Source organism: Rattus norvegicus, chromosome 8 (genome assembly GCF_021556685.1).
Source record: "Rattus norvegicus strain SHRSP/BbbUtx chromosome 8, alternate assembly SHRSP_T2T, whole genome shotgun sequence".
Lineage (NCBI taxonomy): Eukaryota > Metazoa > Chordata > Mammalia > Rodentia > Muridae > Rattus > Rattus norvegicus.
The window spans coordinates 25,837,378-25,848,928 of NC_141541.1; the positions used below are offsets into that span (position 1 = coordinate 25,837,378).

General features: G+C 50.8%; 2 protein-coding genes across 3 annotated transcripts; both read right to left on the reverse strand.

Annotated features, from left to right (window-relative positions):
- Nucleotides 1-1,018: 1,018 nt before the first annotated feature.
- Zglp1 (zinc finger, GATA-like protein 1) lies at nt 1,019-5,665 on the reverse strand. Its single transcript, NM_001430508.1, has 5 exons — nt 5,489-5,665; nt 4,567-4,920; nt 1,939-2,021; nt 1,542-1,635; nt 1,019-1,362 (listed from the first exon to the last, which is right to left on the reverse strand). The coding sequence occupies exons 1-5, from the start codon at nt 5,626-5,628 to the stop codon at nt 1,233-1,235; spliced, it is 801 nt and encodes a 266-aa protein (NP_001417437.1). The 5' UTR covers nt 5,629-5,665; the 3' UTR covers nt 1,019-1,232.
- Nucleotides 5,666-6,066: 401 nt separating this feature from the next.
- On the reverse strand, nt 6,067-10,990 carry Fdx2 (ferredoxin 2). 2 transcript variants are annotated; one of them, XR_015626574.1, is made up of 6 exons: nt 10,849-10,990; nt 10,724-10,778; nt 10,528-10,634; nt 9,267-9,429; nt 6,551-6,638; nt 6,069-6,452 (listed from the first exon to the last, which is right to left on the reverse strand). XR_015626574.1 is itself a non-coding variant. In NM_001108002.1 (5 exons), the coding sequence occupies exons 1-5, from the start codon at nt 10,964-10,966 to the stop codon at nt 6,296-6,298; spliced, it is 525 nt and encodes a 174-aa protein (NP_001101472.1). In that variant the 5' UTR covers nt 10,967-10,983; the 3' UTR covers nt 6,067-6,295. The 2 variants fall into 2 exon arrangements, 1 of the variants encoding a protein (NP_001101472.1); NM_001108002.1 differs by lacking the exon at nt 9,267-9,429 and having other exon boundaries at nt 6,067-6,452; nt 10,849-10,983.
- Nucleotides 10,991-11,551: the final 561 nt, after the last annotated feature.

Consider the following 11,551-nt stretch of genomic DNA (forward strand, 5'->3'; position numbering starts at 1 on the left):
GCCAGTGCTCCCTAGAGAGCCATCTCTCCCCAGCCACCCTGTGCCCCTTTAAAATGTCACTCATTCTAACCCAGACTCTATTGCTGATGACAAGAAGTGCTTGCTGACAGGAGCCTGATATAGCTGTCTCCTGAGAGGCTCTGCCAGAACAGGACCAGACCAATACACATGCAGAGGCTCACAGGCAACCATTGGACTGATCACAGGGACCCCAATGGAGGAGTTAGGGAAAGGACTGAAGGAGCTGGAGGGGCCTTATCGGGCATCAATGGGAGGGGAGGCTCTTGGTCCTGTGAAGGCTTAATGTCCCAGTGTAGAGGAATGCCAGGGCAGTGAGGTGGGAGAGGGTGGGTGGGAGCGCCCTCATAGAAGCAGGGGGAGAGGGGATGGGATGGGGGTTTGCAGAGGGGAAACTGGGAAAGGGGATAACATTTGAAAGGTAAATAAATAAAATATCCAATTAAAAAATGGTTAAGAGGGTTGGGGATTTAGCTCAGTGGTAGAGCGCTTGCGTAGCAAATGCAAGGCCCTGGGTTCGGTCCCCAGCTCCGGAAAAAAGAAAAAGAAAAAGAAAAAAAATGGTTAAGAGAAAATTTTTTTTAAAAAAAATTTAAAAAGTCACTTATTCTGTGCTACAGTATATACCGACTGTATATAGTTCGTGTTTTTACCACCCAAAAGTGGAAACACCCATTATGCTCCCAAGCTGGGGGAAGTATGCAGAGATACACAGGGTGGGATCCAGAGCTGAGTAGCCCGGCCTCTAGCACAGTGTTACTGCCATAATGAACACTGCCTAGGTGGGTTGTAAAGCTCTGCCAGTGGCCAAATCTGATCACCCCAATTCCTGGAACCCACATGGCTCTGGACAGTAAGAACCAACCTGAAAGCTGTCCTCTGTCTTCTGAAACTACACTAGGACACACGCATGCATAAAGCACGCGCGCGCGCACACACACACACACACACACACACACAAATACACGTGAAAGAAGCTCTATAGTAAAACAGTTAAAAGTAATCATTTCTGAAACGATTTCCTTTTATTTGGGGTTCATCCAGGACTAAGTGGAGAAGGGGGAGCCAGCAGGTGGGTGACCCCACAGGTGGGACTCTGGGCCTGAGGCCTGACTCTCCCACTGGGATCCCTGCCAACTTCCAAAGTGCTCTCTCTACCCGTTGTTCCCCCTAGAGAAACTGAGACAAACTGACTTGGCCAGATAAAGAAGGGCTTACAGTTCCTGAGTTGGGCCTAGGTGGGGGTCCTGGGACACCCCACACCTGCCACACAGCCTTCTGGGCTGGATGCTTTTCCTTGGGACCAGCCAGCAACTGGAACAACGGGTGCCATATTTCTTGTACCTGGAGGTGGGAGTGAGGGAGTAGGGCATGAGAAACCACCATTTAGGATGCAGAGGGGAACTAGAAACCACCAGGAGGAAACTATTTTCCTTAAAAGGTGGCTGTTTTTCTTTCCCTAGTTCTCCCACCAGCTGAGCCCAGATTGACTGCCCCACCCCCAACACCTCCAGATTGAGGACCTGATGCCACAGGCATTGCAGAGGGGGGTCCCATCTTCAGCATCTCTCCAGAGTGGAGTCCTCTGGGTCCTACAAGAAGCACACCGTCTGGGCCCTGGAGGGTCAGAAGTCAAAAGGCACAGGGTCAAAGGCCAGAAGTCAATTCCAGAGGCCCACGGAGGGCTGAGAATTTGGTAGCGGTAGAGGTTCTGTTAAGGCTTTAGTAGTCTGGGTGTTGTCAGATAGAAGGCAGGGGGAGAGCTAGGAACTGAGACAGATGGTGAGTCAGGTGGCACCAGTGAGGAGGAAGCTGGGGGTGGGCTGACTCAGTCCTGGAGGGGGGCTCCTTTGAGCCGGTCTAAATGAGGAACTGGGCTGAAGGAGAGACATGGAGAGGATGTGAAAGTGGGAGCCTCACCAAGGGCCTCGGTGCTCCCTGGGCTGGCAAGGGCCTTGGAAGGGCTTGTGGGGAGCTTCTGTGAACAACTTCTGCCAGGCAAGCTGCAAAAAGGACAAGACGTAGTGTTGGGGATCTGTAAGGTAGGCCTTAAAACAATACTTCCCAGGTCCTCATGTGCCCCAGCAAATGTCACCACTGAGCTGGTTCCAGCCCTCTCTCTACATTTTTTAAATAAAAAAAAATTCTATACACTTATTTATAGATACATTAAATCACGAGAATAAATTTAAAAGTAAAGCAACACTGTCACAGGAAAAATAAAAATCATTAAATTCTTTTTTTACTTTTTATTTTGAGACGAGGTTTTCCTTAGCCTCTAGTGTGGTTGAGACCACAGGCCTGCACTGTTTCTTGTTTTCCTTGCTATTGAGACAGGGTCTCTATAGCCCAGGCTGGCCTGGAATGCTATGCTGGGATTGCAGGTGTGTGGCATCATTCCTGGCTGGAAACAGCAGGACCTCATGGAGCCCAGCCTGGCTTGCACTCCCTACTGGCCCAGAGTCTCTGTCCCGTCTGGTCCCACCTGGAAAACGCTGACTACAGCCATGCTCCTTGTGCCACTGCAGGTTGACTTATGCAGAGCTGGGACTAGAACCCAGGAGCTTCGGGAATGAATGCTATGCAAGAGTTCTCCCCACAGGGGCACAGCCCAAATTCATCATCAAGGCTGACAGGCACCCCTCACGAGGTATCTGATACCTTAAAGTCCTGACTTCATACCCTACGAATAGCCACGGAATAATTAACATCGTATTTAGTCTGGTATATTACACTCCTGCAATTCCAGTCTCAAGAGGCGGAGGATACAGTACGGAGAAATTCTAGCCTAGTCTACATGAGACCTTGTCTCAAAGAGTTAAAGAACAAAAAGGATGTGGTGGCACACACAGGTACCACAGCACGAGGGAGGTAGGGAGGTGGCAGCAGCACCATTAGAAGTTCAAGGCCAACCCGGGCTACATGAACTCCTGTTTGAAAAAAAACAGTAACATTACAGGAATCGCAACCAGGGCCTTTGTGGTGGCTCAGTGGGTGAGGTATTTACTGCCTAGCCTCCTGTGTCTGATCACGTCAGTTTGACCTTTGGAACCCACGTGACTGAAGGAGAGAACGCTAAGTTGTTGTCCACACACCTATATGTGCGCACATATATGCTCCCTAAATAAATAAATATAATAAATAAATAAATAAAATATTTGGCTGGGTGATGATGGTGCATGCCTCTCATCCCAGCACTTGGGAGGCAGAAGCAGGTGAATCTCTGAGTTCAAGGCCAGGCTGGTCTACGGAGTGAGTTCCAGGACAGCCAGGGCCACACAGAGAAAAACCTTTCTCCAAAAAGTTTAAATAAATAAAAAAATAAAATATAAAATGTTTTCATGAGGATGTGCTCTGAGCAAACACAAACAAAAGCACTTTCAAAGTCCTCATAACATCTATGTGAATATCTGTGCACCACAGTGTGTGTCAATGTATATGTGAGTGGAGGGCAGAAGACAAATTTTGGGAGTCACTTCTCTCCTTCCCCCACCTTGGTCCAACGGATGGAACTCAGGACATCGGGCTTAGCCGCAAGCACCTTTACCCACTGAGCCACCTCACTTGCCTATAGATATGTATTTCTGAGACAGATCTTCAGCCCAGGGTAGCCAGCTTCAAACTCAGGTTCCTCCAACTTTATTGTCCTGGGTGTTGGGATTACAAGCTTTTGGACTTGGGGGTAGGCTTTTGTTTGTAAAGATTATCATCACCACCATCACCATCACCACCACCACCATCACCATCATCATCATCATCATCATCATCATCATCTTGGTTTTGATGGCCTCAGATTTAGAGATCTGCCTGTGCCTGCCTCCCGAGTGCTGGGACTAAAGGTTATTTTAGAAATTATTTGTATTTATTTGTGTTATGTTTGCCTGCTTGCATGAGTTTATGTGGACTGAATGTGTGCCGGAACGCGGGGAGGCAGGGCCCAGTAGGACAGGAGCTGCAGGGGGGTACTAGGAACAGAACCAAGCTCCCCTAACTGTGAGAGAAGTGGTTTTTTTTTTTTTTTTTTTTTTTTTTTATGATTTGTCTTTATTTTTCATGTCCATTGGGTTGTGCCTGCATGTGTGTGTGTGTGTGTGTGTGTGTGTGTGTGTGTGGAGGGTGTCAGAAGACACGGAACTGGAGTAACAGTCGTGAGCTGCCATGTGGATGCTGGGAATTAAACCTTGGTCATCTGGAAGAGCGGCCAGTGCTCTTATCCACTCAGTCATCTCTCCAGCCCAAGAAGTAAGCACTCTTTGTTACTGAGCCATCTCTCCAGGCCTGAGGTGGATTTTTGTTTAACAGGGAATACCTATTTAGCCAGGCTAGCTTTGACTATGCTTTTCCCCATCATGCCCCTTTACACCAGTCTCCCAGCTATTTTACTCTGTTAATTGCACAAGTTGGCCTTGAGTTTAGGTTGGCTTTGAACTTTCCATCTCCTTCCTCAGTCTCCCAAGTAGCTTGGATGACAGGGGTCTACGACCAGCCCTGGTCTGAGTGTACTGTTGTTACACATCGACATACATTATCATGGCTGAGAGTCCCTACCTGTAGGTGGGTACAATCTGGAGGCTAGAATCCGGCTGGATCTGGAACTCCAGAGTTACCCCCTTGAACCTGGGGTCCACCTTCTCAATGCCCATTCGAGGGTTCAGCTGCTTCCGTGGTCTTCTCTGGAGTGAGGCAGGAGAAGTAGCACTGGAAGTTTCCAGGTTAGGGCACTGCGTGCTCTTGGGATTCCTGGCCATACTTAGGTGGTCTGACATCCCTATGACCATCAGCTCCCAGCACGACCCCAAGACCTGGGTGGCTGGCGAAGGGGAACCCGGCAGCCCCTTTTCTTTCTCTTGGAGGAAAGGCAGTGCCGTGCTGACCGAGTCCTGGCATGCAGGCCACAGAGACCTGGGGATAAGAAGCGGTAAGGCGTGGCCACCCCTTTCCTGGGGGCTTGGATTTGATAGGCAAGGAGGGGTGTGGAGCGCCACTCCGTTGGTGCCTCTTCTTTGGTAACCCTACGCTCCACCTGGGGCCACATTCTTGGGTTATTAGGTTTAAAAGTTGCAAAATAATTGTTAGCGGACACCGATTCCCCTGTGGCTGGCTATCGGCTCTCCAGCAGCCAAACCCCACCACGAACAAAGCAGGGTCCCACCCTACACAATCTGCCTAAGTTAGGCTGCTGTCTGTAGCAACCATTAGCCAATCACCCCATGAACTGTTGTTTTTTCAGTAGGTTACCCTCATCACCCCACGAATGATCCCTCAGTGGCACTTCCTTGGGCCATACAGCCACAGCAGGGTGGGTGGGATGGAAATCACCTGTCCCCTTCAGTGTTTCGGGGCTGAGACTTGTTCCGTCCCCGTAACTAACTATCGGGTAGGCTCAGAAGCCGGGATCGTGACCCCTCCACCTCCAAGCCTGGTGAGGCATTAGCTGGGATGGGCGGTGGAAGAGTCTCGCACCACGCACCTGCCATTGGGAGTGAGGCATCTCAGGGCTCCAGGCTCCAGCGCGGGGGGTCGACTCTTCCGGAGTGACTCGGTGTCCAGACAAGGTGGCGCCAGAAGTTCCTGCGGGCGCGTCAGGTCTCGAGCTTGTGCCGCCTCCATGCCCACTGTGGGCCCAGCTGTGGAATCTCTCTGCCCCGCCCCTCTCAGCCCCCCTCCCCCAGGGATAAACCCGAGGATGAGAGAGAGGCGAGGGTGATGACGATGGGCGCCACCTGGGCGGAGCCGGGCGGCGCAGGTCACGTGGGGGCGCTGTTTGCATCTGGGAGCACTTTTTGCCATGGCTGCCAGGAACCTCAGCTGTGTGGCTCATGATCAGGAAGCCCTCTCTGGATATCCCTCTTTGCTAGCTATCTTCTATCACACAGCATAGCCTTGAAGGTCAAAGGGCGCTGTGGATCCCTTCTCTGCAGCCGGGGCGGGGCCTGGCCATGCGTGGGCATCCCCAGCAATAAGGGTGTCCCGGACACTGTCACAGGGGTGCGGGCACTCAGAGCAGAACAGACAGGCACCCCCCACAAGGACACAAAACATGTCGGAGGTGTGTGTGACTTTTTATTGCAGCTCTGGTTTGAGTCCATCCTTAATTTATAGTTCGATTCTCCCAGACCCATCCCCCTCAGGGCTCAGACACCGGCTGTCCCCCAGTGGCAGCTCTGGTCTCACACTGTGGGTCCAACTTCTCTTTCCTGGGCAATCCGTACTCTGGGGTAGGAAGCATGGCTTTTCTTTTCAGTTCCATGACTTTGGTTGGTCCAGTGGCCTCATGTCAATGGGGCTTGGGGATGTGACCATCCACATAGAAGTTTCTGGTGATCTTGGGTAGCGCAAACTCAGCTCCTTCCAGCTCAGGGGTTAGCACAATCTGGCAGCCCAGTCTCGAGTTCTCCTGGAGCAGTGGAGCCATGTCCAACATGTCGTCCTCCCTGGGACAAAGGACAGAGTCAGGGACAGGGCAAACTGAGGGAGCTGGAGGTGGACAGAAGAGCCTTGGACACAGTCTAGCTGGGAGCTGCTCACTCACCTCTCCTCAGGAGGTGGTAGGAGATCCAAGTGGGCCTCACTCACATACACGTGGCAGGTGGAACAGGCCAGGGACGCTTCGCAGGCCCCTGGGGACAGGACGGGAAAAGCAGAGCCTTACTGAGGAGTAACCTCCACCTCAGCTCCATAGCAGTATCTGTCTCATAACCAACTGTTTCTAAGTTGTCTCTAGGCTTTCATTTAGGACAGTCTGATGTAGCCCAGACTAGTTTTAAATTCACCATGGAGTCAAGGATGACCTTGAATTGATTCTTCTATCTCAACCTCCCGATGGTAGGATGACAACCGTGAACTATTATGCCTGGTCCCACATGGACTCTCACTACATTAACTTCATTTCCACCTCAGAGCCTCTACGCTCCTGTACCCATGGCCTAGAACGTTCTCTACTTTGCTTAGCTGCATTCATTCAAGGCTTCAACTCAACTGTTTGCCCGAGTTTCCTCTCCACTTGTTTTGTGGCATTTATCACCACGTAACTTTTTAAATTTTCATCTATCCACCCATTCATTTACCCACCCATCCATCCATCCATCCATCCATCCATCCATCCATCCATCCATCCATCCATCCATCCGGATTTTTGAGACAGGGTTTCTTTATCTTGTAGCCCTGGCTGTCCTGGAACTCACTGTGTAGCCCATGCTGGCGTCTCATAGAGATCCCCCTGCCTCTGCCTCTAGAGTGCTGGGATCAAAGGTATGCCCCAGCACTGGCTTCACCCTGTAACTCTTTAAAAGGGTGTAGGGATTGCTTCTAGAGACTTGAACAAACAGGTGTTGGGCACTAAGTCACTCCCTCAGCCCTTTAGAACCCTTTTCTAAACACTTTGGTATGTGTATGCAAGCATGGGGGGTGGACCCGATTGCCACAGCGTGCATGTGGACATCCAAGAGCAGCGTGTAGAGCCTCACCCTCGGTCCACCTTGACCTGGGAGGAATTAGTGCCTTTATCCACTGAGGCATCTCATCCCCCCAGATTTGTAGTTTTTGAGACAGAAACTCTTGGTAAATTATCTAGGCCTGTTTGAATCTAAAAAGAAATCTACAGCTTTGCTTTTTGACAGGGTCTCACTACAAATTCCTGGCTGTCCTGTCCTAGAATGCATCCATAGACCAGGATGGCTTTGTACTCAAGAGATCTGCCAGCCTCTGCCTGCAAGCGCTGGGACTAAAAGCATGAGCCACCATGGCCAGCCCTTGAGAGCTTTTAAACATCTATGTGTGTGTGAATCTGGGTGGGAATATGCACACCACAGTGCACATGATAGGTCGGAGGACAACTTGAAGTGTTGTTTCTCTGTGAGTGTCAGTTCTAGGACTGAAGTCAGGTCATCAGGCCTGGTGGCAACTACCCTTTAACCAATGAGCCACCATGCCAGCCCTACCAGGAACTTTCCACTCTCCTGGTTCAGCTTCCCAAGTTACTAGGACTACAGGCCTGGGCCACTGGGTTTTAGTTGTTCTCTTTGTTTAAACGAGGTCTATGTTGCCCAGGGTGGTCTTAGGCTCAGGCAGGTCTCCTGACACTCGGCTTCTGAAGTGCCTGGGGCCAAGGGAGGGCCCTGTCTGCCACGGAGCTCGTGCAGGTAATCTATAGCCACCTTTTATCTTGGCTGGCTGTTGATGTACTCTGCTCTCTACCAAGCATTAAATACGTTCATTCTCTCAGCAATCCACCAAACAAAAGAAACAGAAGGCTCGGAGAAACCGGCTCAGAGTTCACAGAGTTGGTGAGGCACCAGAGACATGGATGGTTTGCTTCTGAACTGTTACAAATTCTGTTCTGCACAGCGTCTGCTAGACTTGGGAACAGAAACACTCATCCACCCCCTAACCTCTCTAGTGATTTTTAGTGGTTTGGGGTTTATTTTGAGAAAGAGAATCACTCTGTATGCTGTCCTGGAATTTGCTATGTAGACAGACACCAGGCTGGCCTCAAACTCACAGACATCTACCAGCCTCTCCTCCCAAGTGCTGGCATGAAAAGTGTGCACCACCATGCCTGGCCACCTCTGCCACCTAGATTCCTCAGGCCTCCTATCCCATTAACTCAGCACCGTCCCTCCCAACTGGTCTGCCAACGAAAACCTAACTGTGTTTATTCTTGGGCGTATGGTTCCTGGTAGGCTCAAAATGGCCATTCTGATATGACAGAGGACCTGTCACTTTGGTACACACAGTAGATAGTATTCACACAGGGACTCTCATCATTTGGGGGGAGGGGCAATTTTTTTCATAATTTGTCATAATTTTTGAGATAGGGACTCTTGCTAAATTATCCAGGCTGGGTATGAATCTGAACAGGGCCTTGTTACAAGTCGCTGGTTGGCCTGGAGTGCACTCATTGGGTAAAGCAGTTACCGCCAAGCCCAGTAGCCCGAGTTCAATCCCTAGGAAAATAACATGGAAGGAGTGAACCGACTCCCTCAAGTTGTCCATTCATCTCTACAGAGGCACACACGCACTAAATAAATCCAATAAGGAAAACACTCAGCAGAACTCACACAGGAGCGACATGAGATGACTAATGACCTGATTCATGTCTGAAATCAGGTTTTGCCACACACACTACTCTTGCTTCTGCACCCTGCTTACCACAACATGGTGCACAGCTCCCTTCTCTGCAAGGTGGAATTACTGCCTCCTCTATTCCTGAAGCTGTCCCAAGGGATAGGCACTCAACACACACTGACCTCAGACCTGCTTACAGAGGCTTGGGAGTTACAGCTGGTATGAATGAGGCTCACTGTGGGAGAGACGTCAGAGAGCAAACACAGACCAAGCTCTGAGGCCACTAAATACCCAGACAGACGGGCACGGGCTTAAGCTGGGTGAAAGGATGCCACACTGTCAAGTCTGCAGAATGAGAAAGAGCCAAGCATTTGTTGGGGAAACACTTCTGACAGAGAACAAGCACAGAGGTCCTAGGCTGGGACTGAGCTTTGATGCCTGAAGAGAGCAAGAGCAGTGAGGGTCCAGCTGCACATCTGTGACCCAGCCCTGGAGACAGAGATCCTGCCTCCATACTTCTCCCCAAAAGGTGCTCAGTGGTGGACTAGAGAATGGAAGGGTCAACATCACGAATCCACAAGCTCAAAAGAACAGACTCCAGGAGCCTGTAGTAAAAGCTTGGTAAGGGCTGCTCGAAAACCCAATTTTATTTTAGTATTATTTTAAGGAAAGATTTCCAGTGTTTATATATGTTTCTGTGTGGACTGTGCATGAGAATGCAGTGCCCATGGGGACCAGGTGAGGGAATGTACATGGCAGAAGGCTGTGAACTGCCTGGCATAGAGTCGGTGGTAGGAAGAGAACACAGGTCTTCTCACAAGCCATCTGCAGTCTTTAGCACTGGTGACCTTTCCAGTTCCACTATTGCTTCGGCTTTAACTCAAAGATGGTGAAACAAGAAAGACAACCTGTATTCCCAGAACTGAGAACGCTGAGGAGTAGATCAGCCAGTGGTTTTAGAGGTAAGTCACAGAGACTGTCTTAATCTTTTTTGCACTAAAGAGGTGGAGGCAGGGGGATCACTATAGTGCGTTTGAGCCTAGTCTGGTTACCTAGCTGGTTTCAGAACAGCCTGAATAACATGGACTCAGTCCTTCCCACCCCATCTATACAGTAGTATGATAGCACATGCCTGTGGTCTCAGGACTCAGGAAGTGGAGGCAGTAGGTTCACTGTAATGTGTTGAAGGCTAACCGGGATTACATACTTAAAAGTTCCTGGACCGCCTGATTCAGAGTGAGCCCTGACCCACCCATACCCCACTTAAACAAAAATATCGCATTGTGGTACTGCACACCAGCTCTCGGGCGGTGGAGGCAGAAGGGTCAGAAGTTCAAAGTCACCCACAGATACTTAAGTTCGAGGTCAGCCTGAGCTATATGAAACCTTGTCTCAAAAAAAACAAAAAGAATGCCAAGGTCTCCCTAGTTTCATATGACCTACCTTCCAGGTCCACCCCGTGACGCTGGGCCAGATGAAGAACATTGTCCCCGACTCTGCCCCTCACCGGGATCCGCTTGCCAGAGCGGTCCACGAACACCACGTTGACCCTGGGGACAAACGGTGCAGGTGCTGAGCCCGAGGCCGGCCTGTGGCTAGGTGGCAGGGCGGGGCAGGGCGTGGCACGGCGGGCACTCACACATCCCGGGGCAGCTCCGGGCTGTCCGCCTCGTCCTCGCCAGCACGCCGCTCGCCTGTAAACACACGAGTGGGTGAGCGGCTGCGGCCGCACTGCCCGCCACGGCCCAGCCCAGCTCTATGTACCTGTAGACCCGAACGTCCTAGATGTTACTGCCGCGTGCCCGGCCCTGGGTCCCCAAGATCCCCCGGCCGCCCGTAACAAGACCCGGGCGCTCACGCCACGGGCCATGGAGGCGGCCATGATAGGCCACGTGACCGGAAGACCGAGTATCCCCGGCGCGTCGCCGCTACTCTAATCGCAGCGTTTGATCGCCGTGTGAGGTCACGTACTTGATCCAGCTGAACTTCCGGCCTCGCCCCCTGGTTGGATTCTTTTCCCCCTTAGGCCTCATTGTATATGTTCTGCTTATATGTACGTATGAGCACCAAGTACGTGCCTTGTGGAGCCCAGAAGAGTTAAAGGGTAGTGTGGGGGCTGGGAACTAACTAAACTCTGTTCTCTGTAAGAGCAGCAATTGGGACCAACCTCCGAGTCCTTTAATAATTAGACAGGATTCCTTCATTTGGCCTTTAACTCTGAAAGCCTCTGCCGGAATTAAGGGTTATGTGCAACCATGCCCAAGATTTAAATTGTTTCAGACTGGGTCTCTATATAGACTAAATGTAGATCAGGCTGGCCTCCAAGCCCAATTTAGATTTTAGGGATTGTGTGTGAGCACATCTGTGCCATGTTTGTAGGTCAGAGGACAACTTGTGGAAGTCAGTTCTCCTTCCGCCTTTTGGGCCAGAGGGCTAACTCAGGTTGTCAGGATTAGTGTCAAGTCCT

Excerpts from the sequence above, each read along its gene's own strand:
- Zglp1 (NM_001430508.1), bottom strand. The coding sequence starts at position 5,628 with ATGGAGGCGGCACAAGCTCGAGACCTGACGCGCCCGCAGGAACTTCTG. Across the intron at positions 2,022-4,566 it reads CAGATTGTACCCACCTACAG|CTTGCCTGGCAGAAGTTGTT; the intron begins GTAGGGACTCTC and ends TCCTTTTTGCAG. Across the intron at positions 1,363-1,541 it reads TGCAATGCCTGTGGCATCAG|GTACAAGAAATATGGCACCC; the intron begins GTCCTCAATCTG and ends TCCCACCTCCAG.
- Fdx2 (NM_001108002.1), bottom strand. The coding sequence starts at position 10,966 with ATGGCCGCCTCCATGGCCCGTGGCGTGAGCGCCCGGGTCTTGTTACGG. Across the intron at positions 10,635-10,723 it reads CCGGAGCTGCCCCGGGATGT|GGTCAACGTGGTGTTCGTGG; the intron begins GTGAGTGCCCGC and ends GTTTGTCCCCAG. Across the intron at positions 6,453-6,550 it reads CTACCACCTCCTGAGGAGAG|GGAGGACGACATGTTGGACA; the intron begins GTGAGTGAGCAG and ends CCTTTGTCCCAG.